This window comes from Carcharhinus amblyrhynchos, chromosome 12, assembly GCF_965287045.1.
Source record: "Carcharhinus amblyrhynchos chromosome 12, sCarAmb.v2.hapA, whole genome shotgun sequence".
Lineage (NCBI taxonomy): Eukaryota > Metazoa > Chordata > Chondrichthyes > Carcharhiniformes > Carcharhinidae > Carcharhinus > Carcharhinus amblyrhynchos.
In genome coordinates, this window is record NC_137335.1 from 3916969 (window position 1) to 3938816 (window position 21848).

A 21848-nucleotide genomic window follows, 5' to 3' on the forward strand; every position below is an offset into this window, starting at 1 on the left:
TATAACCATGATATCATAGCACCCCTAAAGTGCAGAAGGGGACCATTTAGCCTATCAGGTGTGCTCCAAATCTCCAAAACAGCATCTTACCCAAACCCAACAACCTACCTCCCCAGCCTATACCCATAACCCTGTGCATTTGCCAAGGCCAATGCATCTAGCCTACATATCTTTGGACATTAAGGGACAATTTAGCATAGCCAATCCATCTAACCTGTAAATTCCATTGGAGATGCCCATGCCTGGTTTGGAAGGTATTAGTTAGGAAGAGAGATTGGACAAACTTGGTTTGTTTTCATTTGAACATCAGAAGCTGAGCAACAACCTGACAGAAGTTTATAAAATGATGAGAAGCATGGATAGAATAAATAGTCAGAGTCCTTTTTCCAGAGTAGAAATGTCAATTATGAGAGGGCATAGGTTTAAAGTAAAAAGGGGAAAGTGTAAAGGAGGTGTGAGAGGCAGGTTTTTTTATACAGGGGGTGATAAATGTCTGGAATGCACTGCCAGAGGAAGTGGTAGAAGCAGACATGATAGCAATGATTAAGAGGCATCTTGACAGATACATGAATAGGCAATGAATAGAGGGATACAGACCACATAGAGGCAAAAGATCTTTAGTTTAGAAAGGTATCATTGCCAGCGCTGGCTTGGTGAGCCAAAGGGCTTGTTCCTGAACTGTACTGCTCTTTGTTTCTAATGTTATGTGCCATTTACCAGCCCAAGCCTGGATATTGTCCAGGCATTGCTGCTTATGGACATGGACAGCTTCAGTATCTGAGGAATCACAAATGACACTGGACATCATCAGTAAGTAACCCCACTTTTGAGTTGTGATGAAAGGAAGGCCTTTGATGAAACAGCTTAAGACGGTTGAACCTTGGACATTACCCTGAGGAAATTCTGAAGCAATGTCCCAGAACTGAAATGATTAACTTCCAACAAAAACAACTACTTTCTTTTCTGCTAGTATGACACTAACTAACAGTGAGTTTTCTTCTGATTCCCAATGACTTCAGTTCTGCTAGAGATCTGAAATAATCAAGAAATGTTGGAAAACCTCAGCAGGGAGGTAATGGTCTAATGGTAGCACAGTGGCACAGTGGTTAACACTGCTGCCTTAGAGCGCCAGGGATCCAAATTCAATTCCCGGCTTGGGCCACTGACTGTGTGGAGTTTGCACATTCTCCCCGTGTCTATGTGGGTTTCCTGCCAGTTACTCCAGTTTCCTCCCACAGTCCAAAATACATGCTGGTTAAGTACATTGGCCTTTCTAATGGTATTATCACTTGATTATTAATCCAGAAACTCAGTTAATTTTCTTGGGGCCTGGGTTCAAATCCTGCTACAGTAGGTAGTGGAATTTGAATTCAATAAAAAAATTCTGGAATTAAAAACCAACTGATGAAACCATTGTTCATTATTGGAAAGATCCATCTGGTTCACTAATGTCCTTACCTGGTCTGGCCTACATATGACTCCAGGATCACAGCAAAGTGGTTGACTTTCAACTGCCCCTTCACGGGCAACTAGGGATGGGCAATAAATGCTGGCCAGCCAGCAACACCCATGTCCCAGACCATAAAAAAGGTCTGGCAGCATCTGTGAAGAGAGAAACATTGTTAATGTTTTGAGTTCAATATAACTCTTCTTCGGAACTAGATCTGCAGAAGAATCATATTGAACTCTAAAAATTAATCCTGTTTGTTGTTACCTTGGTGCTTGTGGGAGCTTGCTATGCCCAAAGTTAATGTTGCATTTCCTTCATTATAACCGTGGCTGCATTTCATAGAATCATAGCAGTTTACAGCATGGAAACAGGCCCTTAGACCTAACTTGTCCCTGCTGCACAGTTTTACTACTAAGCTATTTCAAAAAGTACTTCATTGGCTATAAAGGACATTGGGAATTCATGGGGATTGAAAGACAATATGTGTATATATGTTTATTTTTAATTCATGGGACATAGGCATCACTGGCCAGCATTTATTGTCCACCCCTAGTTGCCTTTGGAGGGCAGTTGAGAGTCAACTGCACTGCTGTGGCTCCGGAGTCACCTGTATACCAGACCAGGTCAGGATGGCAGTTTTCGTTCCCTAAAGGACATTAGTGAACCAGATGAATTTTTCCGACAATCAGCAATGGTTTCATGGTCATCAGTATGTTCTTAATTATAGATATTTTTTATATGATACAGCAGCATGATGGCACAGTGGTCAGCACTGCTGCCTCACAGTGCCAAGGACGCGGGTTTGATTCCCAGCTCGGATCACTATCTGTGTGGAGTCTGCATGTTCTCCCCATGTCTGCGTGGGTTTCCTCCGGATGCTCCGGTTTCCTCCCACAGTCTGAAAGCTGTGCTTGTTAGGCGAATTGGCCATGCTAAATTCTGCCTCGGTGTACCTGAACAGGTGCCAGAGTATGGAGACTAGGGGATTTTCACAGTGACTTCATTGTAATGTTAATGTAAGCCTATGTGTGACTCATAAATAGCCTTTACCTTTTTGTCTAGAGCTGAAACTAGGAATTGAAGCTGCTGCAAGGGGCGTTGTGCAGTGCGCATGTCAGCAAGGGTCCTGGCGAGCCCGCTGACGTCGCGGTGAATAGGGTCTATCTCTGGCAATGGGGTGGCGGAATCAGGCGAGTGGCGCGGGCAGCCCTGCGAGAGAGTGAATCAGGCGAGTGTCGCGGGCAGGCCTGTAGGGGGTCTTTTTGGAGTGGCTGTCATGGCGGCGGAAGCAGGGAAGGAGATGGAGAAGGGCCCGGAGGCTCAGCCGGATCCTGAGGCCTTCATCATGCCCAAGAAGCGGGCCAAGCGGAAGCTGGAGGCCGGAGCGGAGAGCATGGAGACGGAGCAGCCGCAGCCTCGGAAAAGGCCCCAGTTCCCCGCCGTGTCACAGCACCTCCTGGTGAGGGAAACGTGGATCCGCTCCGATCCCGCACTATCCATCAACACCCCCCCACCCCCCATGGCCACAATATCCCCCCCTTCCCCTCTTCAACCACACCCCCCAGGCCCCCCCATTGTCCCCCACCACCTTCTCCCCCCCCCCCCCGTTGTCCCCCACCACCTTCTCCCCCCCCCCCCGTTGTCCCCCACCACCTTCTCCCCCCCCCCGTTGTCCCCCACCACCTTCTCCCCCCCCCCGTTGTCCCCCACCACCTTCTCCCCCCCCCCCGTTGTCCCCCACCACCTTCTCCCCCCCCCCGTTGTCCCCCACCACCTTCTCCCCCCCCCCGTTGTCCCCCACCACCTTCCCCTCCCCCCCTTGTCCCCCACCACCTCCCCCCCTTGTCCCCCACCACAATACCAGGTTAAAGTCCAACAGGTTTATTTGGAATCACGAGCTTTCAGAGCTCTGCTTCTTCGCCAGGTGAGTGGGAATTCTCCAGTCACCTGACAAAGGAGCAGCGCTCCGAAAGCTAGTGACGTTTGCTACCAAATAAACCTGTTGGACTTTAACCTGGTGTTGTGAGACTTCTTGCTGTATTTAGCCCAGTTCAACACTCACATCTCCACGTTAAGAAGGGATAGGCCAACTAATTGTAGACTGATTAGCTTAAGCTCAGGGTGGGCAAATTATCACTGAATTGTTACAGTACAGAAAGGGATTGATCAGCCCATTGTGTCTGCACTGACTCTCAACAAATTTTAAGTTTATTACTGTCACAAGTAGGCTTACATTAACACTGCAATGAAGTTACTGTGAAAATCCCCTAGTTGCCACACTCTGGTACCTGTTCAGGTACACTGAGGCAGAATTTGCACAGCCAATGCCAGCACATCTTTCCTCTGGGAGCACTTGTGCTCTGGAAATTTCTGCTCCCCTAGCCAAGCTCTTCCAGTACAGTTGCAACACTGGCATCTATCCAACAATGTGGAAAATTGCCCAGTTATGTCCTGTACACAAAAAGCAGGACAAATCCAGCCTGGCCAATTACTGCCCAATCAGTCTACTCTCGATCAGCAGTAAAGTGATGGAAAGTCTCATCGACAGCACTATCAAGTGGCAGTTACTCGCTGATATTCAGTTTTGGTTCCACCAGGGTCAATTAACTCCTAACCTCGTTACAGGGACAAAAGAGCTGAAATCCAGAGGTGAGGTGAGAGTGACTGCCCTTGACATCAAGGCAGTGCTAGACCAAGTGTGACATCAAGGAGCCCTTGCAAATGTGGACTCAGTGGGAATGAAGGGGAAAACTCTGCTGATTGGAGTCATACCTGGCACAAAGGAAGAAGGTTGTGGTGGTTGGAGTTCAATCAAGTCAGGAGTGTGATGGAATACTCCCCACTTGCCTGGATGGGTGCAGCTCCAACAACACTGAAGAAGCTTGACACCATCCAGGACAAAACAGTCCACAAGCATTCAATTCCTCCACCACTTCTGAACAGTGACAGCAGAGTGTACCATCTATAAGATGCTGTCCAGGAATTCATCAATGTTCCTTAGGCTGCACCTTCTAAACCCATGACTGCTACCATCAAGAAGGACAAGACCAACAGATGCCTGGGAACACCACCCGGAGTTTCCCCTCCAAACCACTCATGGAAATATATCAGCTGTTTCTTCACTCTCACTGGGTCAAAATCCTGGAACTCCCTAACAGCATGCTATGTACCTACACCTCAGCGAGTGCAACAGTTCAAGAAGGCAGCTCACGGCCACCCTTATGAAGGGTAACTAGGGATGGGCAATAAATGCTAGCCTAGCCAATGACACCCACATCCCATAAAATCAGGAAAAAGATTCTAATACTGACCCTTGGGGAACATCACTACATACCTTTGTCTGGCCAAAATATATTCATTGACCAATGCTCTCTGCTTTTTACTATTCATCCAATTTTATTATCATGTTCCTTTTATTTCCTGAGATATTGGGAAAAGATTCAGAGAGTGGTACAGATCGTCAATCAGTGTGTTCTGGATTAGTCAAAACAGTCAGCATGAAGCATAATATTACCAATACTAAGAATCTAAAATATATATTACTTCACAATCGCTGGGTCAAAATCCTGGAATTCCCTCCCTAACGGCGTCGTGGGTCAACCCACAGCACGAGGACTGCAGCGATTCAAGAAGGCAGCTCACCACCACCTTCTCAAGGGCAACTTGGGCAGCACAGTGGTTAGCACTTCAGCCTCACAGTGCCAGGGACCTGGGTTCGGTTCCCAGCTTGGGTCACTGTCTGTGCGTTCTCGCCATGTCTGCGTGGGTTTCCTCCAGTGCTCTGATTTCTTCCCGCAGTCCGGAAGATGTACTGGTTAGGTGCATTGGCCGTGCTAAGTTCTCCTTCGGTGTACCCGAACAGGTGCCGGAGTGTGGTGACTACGGGATTTTCACAGTAACTTCGTTGCAATGTTAATGTAAGTCTACTTGTGACACTAATAAATAAACGTTAAACTAAGGATGGGCAATAAATGCTAGTCTAGCCAGTGACGCCCATGTCCCATGAATGATTTAAAACAAAAACAAGGTGTTGGAAACATTCTGGCAGCAGCTGTGGAGAGAGGAGCAGGGTTGATGTTTCAGATTGGTGACCTTTGCAATATTATTTTTGCTCAGATTTTTACTGGCCTTAGAGGTGATGGAAGCAGCAGGTGAGAGAGACCAAGAAAACTTCTGAATGGAAAGGCAGGCTGGGAGCAGTTGATTGTTTTAAATCGGTGTGATTCTTCCCCCTTTTCTCCTCATCCCTTTTCGAGGTTGTTGTTCAATGTTACATTAATCCTGTGTGGTGTCCATTTTTCCTCTTAGGATGGGAAAGCTGAATTTCGCACTGTACCTATACCCTCACATAGATATACACCACTGAAAGAAAACTGGTTAAAAATCTTTACCCCAATTGTCGAAAACTTGCAGCTGCAAGTGAGATTTAACCTAAGAACCAGGAATGTTGAAATTAAGGTAATTATACACAGCAATGAAGTTACAGAATTAAATAAAACGTATTTAAAGATTTGACCAGCAATATTGGGTGCTGTTTTAGTTTGGGTGTTGTTCGCAGGGTATGAGGGAGAATTGTCACTTTTCTTCTGTGTGGAACATGTTACACTATGTTTAAAATGGCAGATTATCCAAAAGAGAATCATCAAATTGTTACAGTACAGGGAGTGGGACAAGGAGAGTGAGAGCCAGCACAGATGTAATTTGGCCCATTACATCAGTGCTGGTTCTCTAAGAGCTGCTCACCTCATTCCACTTCCTCACCTTTTTCCCCTGGTACCCTCTGAATCTCTTCTCCTCAAGTAGTTATCCAATTCTCTTGTAGAAGCCACCATTGCACCTCCAGGTATTGCATTCCAGATCCCAATAACTCACTGCCTTGTTTTCTAACCCAGAATCTATAATCTTGTTTCACAATTTCTCAGTTAATATGAAATTATCTCTATAATTGCACTAGTTCTGTCACATTGCAGTTAAGGTTAGCTTTTAAGAACAAAAATACTCTTAAATTTGTTTTTAATTGATCTTAGACACAATCCAAATCATCTTGTTGTTTAATAAGTCATACAATGCAGCCAGGTTTTTGAGCTCACTCTTGTGTTACAGGCTCAAGTCTGATTCGTTGATTTTTTTTGGACAGAGGTCCAAGTATAGTAACTTTTTAAGTGGATGTTGTGAGAGACTAAATTTGTAGCTTTTACAAAAAAATATTGCAGATGTTGGGAATCTGAAATTAAAATCAGACAAAGCTGGAAATATTCAGCAGATCAGGCATTGTCTGTGAAGGGAGATGTTTCGGGTCAATGCTAGTTCCGACAAATAAAATTTTAACTCATTTGTTTTCTCGCCAAACGCTGCCGGACCTACTGAGTATTTTCAACATTTTCTGGTTCTGGTGTAACTGGTGTTTTGGCAGAAGGAGACCCATTGAGCTTGCACCAACGCCAATCCCACCCTGACCATATCCTTGTAACCATATATATTTACCCTGCTAATCTCTCTGATACTAATGGGCAAGTTAGCATGGACAATCCTCCTAACCTGCACATCTTTGGGTTGCGGGAGAAAACTGGAGTACGCAGAGGAAACCCACACAGACATGGGGAGGATGTGCAAACTCCACACTAAGTGACCCAAGCTGGGAATTGAACTCAGGCCCCTGGTGCTGAGAGGCAGCAATGCTAACCACCATGCTGCCTCATGTTGAAATTTGTATTTTAATGAAAGTTGAATGCTTAACTCCTGTTGCTGTTTTGTAAAATATTTCTGCAATTCTTTGCTAGACATGTAAAGACACACATGATCTAAGCTCACTTACAAAGGCTGAAGACTTTGTAAAGGCCTTTGTTCTTGGATTCCAAGTGGAGGTAAGTAAATGCCTTGTAATTCAGAATGGATATTTGCCAAGTGTTTACTTGCATTGCTTGAATGGTATTTCAGTGTGTGATACAGTTAATTAGTTAATTGGTTAGGATGGGATTGGATGTAAGAACAGCTTCTTCCCTGCTGCCATCAGACTTTTGAATGGATCCGCCTCGCATTAAGTTGATCTTTCTGCACGCCCTAGCTATGACTGTAGTATTACATTCTACACCCTCTTCTTTCCTTCTCTATGAATGGTATGCTTGTTTAACATCAAGAAACAATGCTTTTCACTGTATACCAATACATGTGACAATAAATCAACTGAAGTTGTTCAGTCACAGCATTGTTTCTCAATGGTTATCGCCTTTGACGATATCCGGAGGGAAGTATTTCCGAAACTAGTATCATTGCCAGTGTTCCTTGTTTGCAGGACAAAAGTAATTGTATTGTCACTCAAATACTGTTCACAGGATTCCATCCTATCCCCGCCTTGGAAAGAATGTGCGTTCTAAGTGCTAGAGTTTCTTGAGGAAAATAATTTTATCTACCTTATTCAAGATTGCCAATATGGTTCAACTTACTTTACCAGCTCACATGAGTGAGAATCAAACCAAATTGTGCTCTAGCAATTTTCAGTAAATGAACCGCTTTAAATTTAGTTTTTAATGGGACATGGCGTCACTGGTTGGCCAGCATTTATTACCCATCCCTAGTTGCCCTTGGAGGCAGTTGAGAGTCAACCACATTGCTGTTGCTCTGGAGTCACAGTAGGCCAGACCAGGTAAGACAGCAGATTTTCTTCCTAAGGACATTAGTGAACCAGCTGGGGTTTTCCAACAATCAACAATGGTTTCATGGTCATCAGTGGATTTTTTTTTTGTATTGATTTCAAATTCCACCATCTGTGGTGGGATTCAAGCTCGGGTCACCAGAACATTAGCTGAGTTTCTGGATTAATAGTCTAGCGATAATACCACTAGGCCATCACCTTCCCACTATGGTGGAATAATTTCTGAGCTTATAGCATATTGTACCCCTTGAAGGATCTTTTTTACTGAGATGTGAGAGTGGAAATATTCTGCTTATTGCTGTTTGTAAAATTTGACCTTGGATGCCAAGATGGATTATGATGTGCTCTGCTAATTGATATGCTTTAGTATACTGTGTAGACCAACCATAGCAACTCTGGGTTCAGTATTAATAAATGTATTGTAAAACAGAAGGGAACAAAGATTTGTGAAGATCTAAGTATCCAAACGAAGGAGTGCCAAAAATACAGTGTGACCTCTTTATCTGCAAAGTAGAACTCTAATGGGAATGGTATACAGAATACAAAATGGGTTCATGTTTATTCTAGCTCCAGTGTGTGCTACCTGTTGCTATAAAGAAATGTTAACATTAGATATGAGTTGTTAAATGAAAATTTGTTACATTTTGAAGTCCCAAAACATTCCTTATAGACTGAATCACTTTTAAAGTAAATGTGGCCACATTTTGTAGATCATAAAATCTCTCAAATACAATATTTTTTGGGGTTTTTTGCGAGCATGTTGATTGACACATTGAATCTCTTCTAACCTTTGGATCATGCCATAGGATCTTCAACTGTAACTTCATAGAATCCCTACAGCACAGAAGGAAGACATTCAGCCCATCAAGTCTGCACTGACTGCAATCCCCTGATACTAAAGGGCAGTTTAGTAAGGCCAAACCTAACTTGCACATCTTTAGACTGTGGGAGGAAACTGGAGTGCGAGGAGAAAACCCATGCAGATATGGGGAGAATGTGCAGTCTCTGCAGGCAGTGACCTGAGGCCGGAATTGGAACCAGGTCCTTGGTGCTGTGAGGCAGCAATGCTAACCACTGTGCTACACCAGCTTGTGTCAGTAGAATAAGCAAATGCTATCTCAGTTTAGCATCTTATCCAAATGATTCAGTCTTAAGCATTGCAGGTTTTTCTGTCTTTATTGTTCGCTGCGTATAATTTGCTGCTTTCTAATCCTCTTTGATTTGATTTTATCTATTATATAGGACGCCTTAGCATTAATTCGGCTGGATGACCTGTTCCTAGAAACGTTTGAAATTACAGATGGTGAGTTTATTGTAAATGCTTGTTTTGACTGCGATATGGTGGCACTGTGGTTAGCACTGCTGCCTCAGAGCGCCAGGGACCCTGGTTCGATTCCTAGCTTGGGTCTGCGTGAGCTTCTCTGGTTTCCTGCCACAATCAAGTCTTAAAGATACAGACAGTGTGAGTGGAGAGAGCATTAAGCACAGGTTAAAGAGATGTGTATTGTCTCCAGACAGAACAGTTAGTGAGATTTTGCAAGTCCAAGCAAGTTGTGGGGGTTACTTTCAGCCTCTGATCTTCGGGTAAACGTTCTCAAAGGCGGCCTTCATGACACACGACAGCGCAGAGTGGCTGAGCAGAGACTGATAGCCAAGTTCCACACAATGAGGATTACCTCAAACAGGATCTTGGGTTCATGTCACACTATCTGTAACCCCCATGACTTGCCTGGTCTTGCAAAATCTCACTAACTGACCTGTCTGGAGACAATACACATCTCTTTAACCTGTGTTTAATGCTCTCTCCACTCACATTGTCTGTACCTTTAAGACTTGATTAGCTGTAAATACTCACATTCCAATCATTATTTTGTAAATTGAGTTTGTCTCTTTATATGCCCTGTTTGTGAACAGAACTCCCACTTACCTGATGAAGAAGCAGTGCTCCGAAAGCTCGTGCTACCAAATAAACCTGTTGGACTTTAACCTGGCGTTGTGAGACTTCTTACGATGTTAGAGTGGACATTCTTCGTGATAGATTAAGATATAGGATTGGGAAGTTCCAGCTCATTATCAAATAGGAATCGACTATTTTCAATAACATTTTATCTTTCTTTAAAATGCTCAGTTTCAACCAAGTTATACATTAGATCGGAAAGTGCATAATGAAAAATGGTAATGCAGACTCGATTCTTTCTTCTAGTGAAACCGTTGAAGGGTGATCATCTATCCAGAGCAATAGGAAGAATAGCTGGCAAAGGTGGAAGAACTAAATTTACAATCGAAAACGTAACAAGAACAAGAATAGTTCTCGCCGACTCGTAAGTACATGATGGTTTGTGGGTTCTGTTTTATCTTTTATTTTCTCCTTGCAGAATCAGCATTAAAATCTAAGGTAGCAAATAATCCCACTCCTCTCTGAAATATCTTTGCTGGTGAAATCCGGGCCCCTGGCACTGAGAGGCACCATTGCTAACCACTGTGCCACATCCTTGTATCCCAAATCCTCCACAGCCATACATTCCATCCCCGCCCCATTACCTCTAACTTCTTCTAGCGCCAGCACTGTTTCCATCCTTTTTCTTCTCCTCCTCCCTTTCCTGCATTCCTTCAACATTTTCCTTCACTCCCCACTGGCAGCGGGTCTTTGGCCATCTGGGAATTGGACCACTCTCACTCATACCCTGCACCTCTTCCTTTAAGCCCCTTCACAAACCTACTTCCTTGAGCAAGTTCTTAGTTGTGAATACTGACTTGGCTGGACCTGTTCCTCCTGCCTTTTAGATGATGGTGATTGACTTGTTGAAGATGCGTTTCAAGTAATTCTGGGTTTTCACCTCCCTGTCAGAGAGCATCTAATCTTTGTAATTTGCATTTCCCCTGTCCTTTAGTCAGGTTAGGAAGCCCATTATGGCTTACTGGTCGAAAGACCACGATGCAATTGCATCAAGATGGAAGTTAAATAGCGTTTTGTACCTTGCTGAATATGTGAGAATTCTTCAAAAGCTAATATCAACAAAAGGTATCACTTGTGTTTGATGGATAAAAATTTTCCTGTATAGGTTGTAACCTTTTTAAAGCCTCCACTTATTCAATGTGCAAAAAGCTAATGTTTCCCAAAGCTGTTTTTACTTTGCTGTTTTTCACTTTTTTTTTTACAAAATTTGGTTTTACCAAAAATTCAAAGTTTCTCTAAAATTGGAGATTGAATATCCAAGTTGGACGTAATGAGGGACAGTATTAACCTGTGTTGCATCAATGGGGTGGCACAGTAGTTAGCACTGCTGCCTCTCAGTGCCAGGGACAATTCTGGCCTCAGTTCACTGTCTGTGTGGAGTCTGCACATTCTACCCGTGTCTGCGTGGGTTTCTTCCAGGTGCTGCAGTTTCCTCCCACTGTCCAAAGATGCGTGGGTTAGGTTGATTGGCCATGTTAAATTGACTCTAGTGTCGGGGATTGGCAGGGTAAATATTGGGGTTACGGGAATAGGGCCTGGGTGGGGCTTGTGGTCACTGCATACTTGATGGGCCGAATGGCCGCCTTCAGCACTGCAGGGATCCTATGATATAAAAGCTACAAAGAAATTTAGATGTCCAGTGAAGCTGATTTGAGGCAGTTACTGAGAAAGGTGAGTTGAGTTGTTCACAGAATACAGCAGTTTCTTAGATATATACTTGAATAGCTTCTATCTAGTCCTTCAATAATATTCCACATTTCAATATTCCATATATTTCTCCTTGCACAAGATGTCTGTCTTGTACCATATCACAGCAATTGTGACCTTTTGCGCAACTTGATGCAGTTTTTCTTTTGATAAGTACACTGCTAAATAAGGCTGCATACACACGTTTTGAACATTAGCTGGCTTCCGAGAAGTACGATGTGGATGTGGAATCTCATATGCATGAGTTCAGTGCTTGTACAATTTAGTGAATTATCCTTTATTTTAAATAGGAAAATCCACATCCTTGGATCTTTTCAGAACATTAAGATGGCTCGGACAGCAATCTGCAACCTCATTCTAGGTACAATTGTGTGTTTGTTGGATTCTTGCGTGTGTGAACTAACAACAAATATTGAGTGCAAGGAGTTCCTTTAACCATCCAGATAAGGCATGACTGAAATACAGCTGTTTTAAAACAATTTGGAAAAATTGCTTACTTTCCAATTAATTATTGTGCTGTACCATGCACAAGATTTATTTCTAAGTGGCCTGCCTTTTTAAAAATTTTTCTTTAATTGTCTTTTTATTGGGGTGGGTATGTTACTTTTTAAGAGGAAGCTCTCTACTGAAGCAGAACAGACCTCTGTTACTGAGTAATTGCAATATCGGAAAACTGCTCCCGTTTCTCAGAAGCTTCTGACACCTTTCCAAACCAAGCTGGTTATTTAATAAGGTGAATAAACGATTCTGTTGTCATGGGATTGGCTTGGTGCCTGGAGTGAGTGGATGGTGTTTGATGTTGCTTTTCAGTAGTTTAAACAGCTTTAACTAGTGGATATAGAAAAATGAGCAGATATAAACATTTTCATCAGGCTAATTAAAATGCCAGGTCAAATGAGCTGAAATTGAGGTGACAAAAACAGCATGATCTTCCATGGTATTTGGAATATCGTTATTTGATTGGCACTGATAGGATCAGCAAATTGTCCTTGGCAATGTCCCATTTTGCTCTCCAGAGAATAGGGACAAGAGTTCAGTCCCTTGAGCCTTTGATATTCATAAGAACAGGAGGCCATTTAGTCCCTTGAACCTGCCATTGTGATCAGTGACCTAATTCTGCCGTTACCTCATGTCCCTCAATGCCTTTGAATAACAAAAATCCATCAGTCACAGTTTGGAAAAAGTATCCCCAACGAATACAATTTTCATAAAGTTTGGAAAGAATAACAGTACAATCTCAAATGGAAAATAAGTCAGCACTATTAATTCATCAACCTAAGCTGAACTAGAACTGTGCCCAAAATTTTCAATGAAAAGTGCTGGAAATGTGTGAATTTTGTCTGCAAATGTGAATCTGACCTCCCACCTCAACACTGTTGCTTTTCCTGTATTATTCCAATAAATCTCTACTTGGCTTAAGGTAGAATGTCATTTTACTGCTGGTAATTCTGCACTACTTTGGTTTGAACAAAACTTACGAAGCTGTGGTCTTTCACCTTTACGGTAGTGCTTGACTTTTGGGGTGATTGTCACTGGGGAAAGTGAAGGGTTTTTACTGTATTTTAACCTGATTTCCCCAGAACCTCCCAGCCTTGTTTATACCCAGTGGTTTTGCTATAAGGTGGGTATTCACCTGGTTTCTGTAATTGGTGTGCCTGTTAATTCTTCCCCTCTTCCAGCCTTGTGAAAGTTGTAGTTCAGGATGTAGTTTAGGGTCACAATTGGACACACCATTGATGCCTTACCCTAGGTTTATTGGCATCAGTGGCTCCATAAGCAATCTTTGTCCTACTTTAACATGTACGTAACTGAAGTTGAACCAGTTTCACTCCTGGTTTTAGTCAGGATTTGGTTCAGTTCAATGAAACTTCCTTGCATAATCTAAACACTGCCACGCACCAACCCACTTTAATGAGTCAGGTCATTTAGAGCTCCTTTGTTGCCATCCTAAATCGGTGTAAAAACTCTTCTGCAAACTAGTTTATCTCCAGGTTGTTTGATTTTTCTAACTGCTCAGAGTGATTAATAGAAATACTGATTTTATCTAAGAGAAAATGTTGGAAAATCACAGCAGGTCTGGTAGCATCTGTAAGGAGAGAAATCCAGATTGTCAAAACCCTGCGATTTCCCAGTGTTTTTTCTTTTGGTTTCAGATTCCAGCATCTGCAGAAATTTGTTTTTTTTCCTGATTTTCTCTAACCTTTCTAATTTCTGTTACAGGGAGTCCTCCATCTAAAGTTTATGGCAATATCCGAGCGGTCGCCAGCAGGGTAGCAGAGCGTTTCTGATTCTGCAGTGAATTCACTGCTTTTAGTTTGCACAATACAAATGAGTATGGCTTGGGAGTATAGATCGGTCTTTGATGGCAGATTAAATTGCCTAGTGTTTTTAATGTCAGAAGTTCAATTAGCTTAATGTACTGGCATTTACAAATGAACAAAATCTATATTTCATGAAATATGGGATTGAACCAAAATAAATTGAAGCATTCTATATATATCCTGTATGGCTTGCTTTCAGTTACTAGGACTATAACATTTGTTACCTATTTCATATCCAAATTTTCATTTATATAATTTTTTTGGAACAAAATGAGATTGTTCTTGTTCAAGGGGACAAGTCACCAGGACCTGATAGACTACACACTAGGATTTTATTGGAAGTGGTTGCAGGGATAATGGACCAGTTTATAACTTGCTAACTAACTTCCAAGAGGGTACCAGAAGATTAGCTGTTTTTCAATGTGACTTCCTTGTTCGAAAAAAGCAGGGAACTATAGGCCAGTTAACCAACATAGTTTTATAAAAGGTAAATTATGTTTGACAAATGTGCACATTCTTTGATGACATAACAGGGAGAGCAGATGTACTGTACTGTGCAAGAGGCTAGTACATAAAGTCTGTGGAATTGGAGGAAGTGTTGAAATAGGTTGAAACTGGCCATCAAATCAAAAAAGGATCCATTTATCCCAATTCTGTTTTCTGAATGGAAAGATGTAACTCATGGAGTATGCAAGAATCAATTTTTGGACTGTAGTTGTTCACTATTTACATTGATGACTTGGGAGGAAGGACAGAATAAGATTTCCAAATTTGCCATTTAGAGAGATTTTTTCCCAGCACTTATTGCCAAGCCCAAGTTGTCCCTGACTTTGTAGTGATTAATACAACTGAGTGGCTTACTAGGCCATGTCAGAGGACAGTTGAGAGTCAACCACAATTGCCATGGCTCTGGAGGATGACAGATTTCCTTCCCAACGAGCCATTAGTGAACCAGATGGGTTTTTCCTGACAATCGACAATGGTTTTGGCTATTCCAGATTTTATTGAATGCAGGCAGGATTTGAACCTGGGTCCCAGAACATTTTGGATGAATACTCCAGTGCCAACATGAGGTCATTGCCTCCCCTTAAGATGATGATATTGTGATTCTGCAACAGGATAAATTGGGTGAAAATCTCAGGAGGAACCAAAAGGCCGATTATCTAGATGGAGACAGACGTAAGTGAATGAAAGAGGGAGCGAGATGTTTTAGACCAGAGAATCCCACTGCCAGTGACTGGCATGCCTGGGAGGCTAGATAATCTCATCCTAGGTCTACTAGAAAGACCAAATGACTTTCCTGAAAGGAAGATATTCAGACAAAGAAGTTTCAAATATTTTATTTTCAATTTACTTACAGTATGAAGGTTCCAATAATCCCACAGCATATGATGCAACATGCAGAGAAGAAAACTCAACATTCAACATTAACTGTTTTCCCCCCTACACAAACTAAAAACATTCCCATGTAGTAAGGAAAAGATGTATGCACTATCTTGGACTGCAGTCAAATTATGCACGAGCAAAGGGAAAAGAGCATTCCCTACATGACTAACAAATACTTATGTACAAATAAATTCACAAAAAAGACTAGATTCCCCTTGAAACATAGCACATGGCAGTTGACACTGGAGCAGATACTACTGGCTGTAGTTACAAGCCATGCACTGATCCAGAGGAAGAGAGTGTACAGTTAGTGGAGTTCTTTTTCTTCAACATTTACCAACATTTGGCAATTTTTATATGAACATTGCAATTTATGTAAACGAGGAACATTTCAATCTACATGCAAAAAGTTTATCATGCAAGGACACTAAGCACCTGGATCTCTCACACAAAGTCAGAGCCCACCAGTGTGCAGCACTTAGCTGAAGGAACAGCAATGGGAGAGAGGTGCTTGAACAATTTGATCTTAGCACAAAAAGCAGTCTAGCCTGCCCACTTTCCCATCTTATTAAATGAAGAGACTGGATTAATTATAGAAACAATTCTTGGTGTAAATTTTCTTTATTTCCTTTATAACCTACCCTACCTCCACTAGAAAGCAAATGGATCACAATATTTTTAAGAGGGAGAGGAATTCTAAATGCAGCTTACTAATTGCTTCACACATGTACAAAACTGCAACTGGATAAGGAAGAATTATTTCAAACTTTAAAAAAAATTACAACTCCACATTCTGGATGTGACAAAAAAGGATAACCAGGAGGTATAACTAACTTTGAATATAAAGTTTTCTCCTGAAAAAAAAAAGACCACATTAACAGATGTGGTTTTCCATTTCCTGTCCAAACAGTGAAATGAACTGCATCTTTTTAAAGATGGTCCGAGTAACTGGAGATTTATGCTGTTCTCAAACAAAGCTGGGTCTTCCTGCAAAGTCCACATGCAGTTTAATCCAATGTGACTGCAAAAAATCAATGACTTCTGGTTAACATTGCCTTTAAATCGGTAATCCCTCACCAAGTTACCATGATAATATACAAAAAGATGTGCCACCTAATCATCCTGCCATTTATACTTGGAAATTTCTTGGCATCTACATTATGCTGGAGTATTACTGAAAAAGGAACTAGCTGAAGAGACACAGTCCCTAACAAGGAACTCATAAAACATGGAACATTCATTAACACAAAATGTAAATAATTGTGACCAGAAGCAAAAAATGTTTACATTAAAATTGTCAACATACCAAAACAAGAACAGTGTCATTAAACCCTGTTCACATGAAAGAACTATTTTTCAACAGTTTTTAATTTATTACCAGACATGAAATACATATAATGGGAAACCAAATAAAAACACATTGATAATTTTATGACAAAAGTATTTTAAAATGGTTTACGTAATCCATGCTTGGCACTTTGTAGACTACTTTTTATTTTTAAATCAAGTCTCTGCATCAAGTTTATTAAAGCCCAACCTACTACTTTTACATTTACAAAGCTATAGATATACTTCCTTGTTATAAAAGATGAGAATGAAATAAATAAGAATCCAGCCCCTTCCCCTTCTCCACCACACTGAGATGCTCCTTTTCAGCTGTCCTTCAGATTTTAAAGTGCTACACTGGGTTATTGAGAGAATTGAAGTTCAATAACACTTAGTTGGCTTCATATAGGCTCATGTTGGAAAAAGTGGCTTCACAGAGAAAATACTTCCATTAAATACACAGAAAGCATTGCTGGACATCTTGAGCAGATCTTCAGAAATGGAGAAGAAAGCAGAAGTGTTGGGTAGGGCCTTGAAAGAGGTCACACATCAACCACCATCTTTTTGTGGATGTCTAGGCCTCCTACAACCTGGATCAGAAAGCACAAGTGGTTAAGCATTTGTCTCCGTCACTGAAATGCACACAGTTGCAACCTTGTAATATATTGGATAGTATGGGGAAAGGTTCTTAAAATCATCTATTTTACACACATCAAGTAGCAGTTTCAATAAAAAAGCTGAGAATCAGAAACTACAAGCATGAAGATTCAGAAGAAGTCCCTTCCAGATTAACATACTTGGCTTAAACATATCTGCACACCTCCAATAGAAATTGTCAATATAGAATCAAAGACCTAGCATTTTCAGATTTTATTTGACATCAGGCTGGAATAAAGTTCTTAGTTTTGAAACTCTAGTCTTAATTTTGAAACAAAAACATATATTTTATTGCCATCCATTGTTTTTTCCTCAACTCCACTGCTTTGCTTGGATTTCCAAGCGAAATGAGCCTCTACAGTCCCAGCATTGATATTCAAGACAAACATTTAGATTTTACGCAAGCATAAATACCAGCAATCTATGAATACAATAAATCAGGTGGAAGCAACTGTCAGAACACAGCGGTTACCATTAAAAGCACCAGGAACTCCCCGGTGGCTAGAATAGAAAGATGCAGTCCATCTGTGCTGAGCTGGCGAATCACAGCCAAGGCAGCAGTTGGAGCTGTTGGGTCGAGAGGAAATACAGTCAATTTTTATTTCCAAAGACACCTGCTGGAAAGTGCATATTTTGGAAGGGGAGGACGAGATTGGACTCAGCTGCAGTCCTTCAAATAACTGATAGCTTCACAAGTAAAAGATAGCAAACCTGGTCAGTATCCTTTCATTCTTGGTCTACACTTCCACCATAGGAGCGTAGCCTAATGAGCTACGGGGGAAACCATGTCTGACATATTAAAACTGCACCAGAATATGGCTAGTAAGTGCTGTCACACATGATCTACTGTTGTGTCATGAAGAGTGTACCATTACACTTTCTTTTTACAACAATGCAGAATTAAAAAGGCTACTAATTCTAAATGTTTTGATTTGATTTATTGTCACGTATCAGAGTAGTGAAAAGTATTGTTTCTTGCGTGCTATACAGACATAGCACACTGTTCATAGAAAAGGAAACAAGAGTGCATCCATACCCAATAAATAATTCACTCATTTCATTCCACAAAAATACACACCAAAGAGAATAAATTTAGTTGGGGGAAGCCACTGTTTCACATCTATAGCACAGCTGCTAAAGGTGTAGACCTATTCTACAGTTACATTTGGACAGCAATATTTAATAAATGTGAGCAGGCTTCTCCAAATGACAACTACTCAGTCCTCATTTACACATGCTTCAATGCCAATCGAAGCAGAGAATACGCTGGTGCTGCACATACTCCATGCCAACAAACTGAAGGACAGAAAAGGTTTCTCAGTGGCAGTCATCCCTGGAGTTCACATCATTCTAAAAAATCTATTTCAGTCAGTGAGTGGGTGATGGGGAGTTCCTAGACACTAATGAATCTTCAGAAAGATACAAAGAACAGGACAGCATAGGGACAGGCCCTTTGGCTCACCATCTGTGTCGATATAGATGCCTCTCTAATATTTTCTTGCCTCTACATGGTCCATATCTCTGTTCCCTGCCTATTCATGTATCTTTCCAGATACCGCGAATGTTGTTATAGAATCTGCTTCTACCACCTCCTCCAGCAGTGTGTTCTAGACATTCACTGTGTGAAAAACTTGCCCCTTACATCTCTTTTAAACTTTCCCCCTCTCACTTTCAACCTATGCCGAGTAATTGACCCTTTGACCCTGGAAAAAAGACTCCATCCAGGCCTGTCATAATCTTGTAAACCTCCATCAGGTCCCCTCTCATCCTCCAAAGCTCCAATGAAAACAATCCAATTTTGTTGAACCTTTCTTCATAGTCCACATCCTCCAAACCAAGCAACATCCTGGTAAATCTCTTCTGCACCCTTTCCAATGCATCAACATAATTCTGGAGTAGTGTGGTGACCAGAATTATACACAGTACTCCAAATGCGATCTAACCAAAGTCTTGTACAGCTGCAACATTGAGATGTAGCTGAATCTCTCTATTTTGTGTGTATATATATCATGCTTTAACAGTGTAGGCAGAGTACTGAACAATAATAAACACTCCCAAAGGGGAATGCATTGTCGCACTTTACATCTGTGCTGGAGAATTAAGCCAAGTGGAAATAAATTTACCAAGAGATAAGCAAAATCTCCAGCAAATAGCTAAAGAAACATAGAAACATGGAAGATAGGAGCAGGAGGAGGCCACTTGGCCTTTCAAGCCTGCTCTGTCATGCATCACGATCATGGCTGATCCAACTCAACAGCCTAATCCTACTTTTCCCTCCATAACCTTTGATCCCATTCAGCCCAAGTGCTATATCTAGTTGTCACTTGACTACGTTCAATGTTTTGGCATCAACTACTTCCTGTGGTAATGAATTCCATAGGCTCACCACTCTTTGGGTGAAGAAATGTCTTCTCATCTCCATCGAATCCTCAGACTGTGACCCATGGTTCTGGACTCCCCCTCCAACGGGAACATCCTCCCTGCATCTACCCTATCTAGTACTGTTAGAATTTTATAATTCTCTGAGATCCCCCCTCATCGTCTGAACTCCAGCAAAAACAATCTTAACCTTGATACGGCTTGACAGATCAGGCAAACAAATTCAAAATTATAACCAAAGCAACCCAGTATTAAATTAGGCAATAAGTTTTAACGCTTTCATTCAGAAAGTTCAATATTAATAAAGCTCTTTCCTAATATCTGTTTCTCACATTACAAAAAAAAATCAATAAAAACATGTCTATTTAATGTTCATTGTTAAAACTTCTCAGTTTATAGTAACTTAGGAGCAAGAGTAGGCCCATCAAGCCTGCTACGTCATTCAATTAGATCACAGCTGATCATCTACCCTAACACCGTTATCTCTATACCCTTGATGTCATTAGTCTCCAGAAATCTATTGCTTTCAGTGTTTGACATGCTCAATATTTAATTTTCCACCACCTTCAGTGAAGAAGTTCCTCCATCTCCGTCCTTATTCGGAGACCACGTACCCCCGGCTCCAGATTCACCAGCCAGTGGAAACATCCTTCCTGCATCTACCCTGTCTCTCCCTGTAAAAATGTTGTAAGTTTCAACAAGGTCACCTCTCTTTTAACCTCTACAGAATACAGACTCACTTTCCTCAATCCCTCTTCATATAACAATCCGATCCCAGGAATTAGTCTGGTGAAACTGCATGGCAAATATATCCTTCCTTGGATATAGAGACCAAAACTGTGTGGTCTCCCCAAAGCTATACAATTGCAGTAGGACATTTTTTAAACTCCTTTTTTCTCAGGTCCTCACGCGAAGGAGGCCAATGTACAATTTGCCTTCCCAATTGCTTGCGTGCTAGCTTTTAGTGACTCACAAACAAGGACACCCGGGTGACTCTGGACATCCATGAATGGTGAGTTCCAATCATCTCACCATTTAAGAAATAACCTTTGTTTTTTTCCCCCAAAGTAGATAATTTCACACCTAATCACTTATTCCATCTGCCCATTCGCTTAGCCTGTCCAAATATCCTTGAAGCCTCCTTCTTTCCAGCTCATAACTTATATTACCACAGCAAATTTGGAAATATTACATTTGGTCCCCACATCCAAATCATTGATAGGTTTGAAACAGCTGTAGCCCCAGTAGTGATCTTTGCAGTGCCTCAAAAGGATCAGTCTGCCATCCTGAGAATGACCTGACTAGTTTTCCTGTTTTCTGTCAATCTCAATTCTCAAGAAGTATATTACCCCCAATCCTATGCGCTCTAGTTTTACTAATTTCCCGTGTGACATTTTTTCAAAGGCCTTCTGAAAATCTACACGTACTTATCCACTGGTTCTACTTTATCTACGTAACTTTATCTTAGTAACTTCCTCAATTTTCAAATCAATATTGATTCTACCCAATCATATTATTTGCCAAATATCCAGTTATCACATACTTTATTATAAATTTCATTTTCCCTCAATAATAAATTATATAATTTTCATTTCAAACTAATAGGTGTTTAGTTCTCAGTTCTCTCTTTCCCTTCTTAAATAGTGGGGTTACATCTATTACTTCAAAAACCAAAAGAGAAAATGCTGGAAAATCTCAGCAGGTCTGGTAGCATCTGTAAGGAGAGAAAAAAGTTGATGTTTTGAGTCCAGATGAACCTTTGTCAAACCTCAGCTCAGCTCTGACAAAGGGCTGTCTGGACTCAAAACATCAGCTCTTTTCTCTCCGTACAGATGCTACCAGACCTGCCGAGATTTTCCAGCATTCTCTCTTTTCGTTTCAGATTCCAGCATCCGCAGTAATTTGCTTTGATCTATTATTTCAATCTGCAGGAATCTTTTCAGAATGAATATCATTTTTCAAAGATAACCACCAATGCATCCTCTGTCTCTGTAGTCACTTCATCATCCTATA

General features: G+C 41.4%; 2 protein-coding genes across 3 annotated transcripts in view; one reads left to right on the forward strand and one right to left on the reverse strand.

Moving 5' to 3' along the window:
- The first annotated feature begins 2697 nt into the window (after positions 1-2697).
- Positions 2698-14263, forward strand: pno1 (partner of NOB1 homolog). The gene is made up of 7 exons (XM_080199993.1): positions 2698-2909; positions 5759-5908; positions 7231-7314; positions 9345-9405; positions 10306-10423; positions 12057-12127; positions 13987-14263. The coding sequence occupies exons 1-7, from the start codon at positions 2727-2729 to the stop codon at positions 14052-14054; spliced, it is 735 nt and encodes a 244-aa protein (XP_080056119.1). The 5' UTR covers positions 2698-2726; the 3' UTR covers positions 14055-14263.
- A 1148-nt stretch (positions 14264-15411) lies between these two features.
- Positions 15412-21848, reverse strand: part of ppp3r1a (protein phosphatase 3, regulatory subunit B, alpha a) — a 54347-nt gene continuing 47910 nt past the window's right edge. For both annotated transcript variants that reach the window (XM_080199994.1, XM_080199995.1), the window contains one exon: positions 15412-17389. In XM_080199994.1, coding sequence (XP_080056120.1) covers positions 17342-17389 — 48 coding nt within the window. In that variant the 3' untranslated portion in view covers positions 15412-17341. The remainder of the gene's footprint in view (positions 17390-21848) is intronic.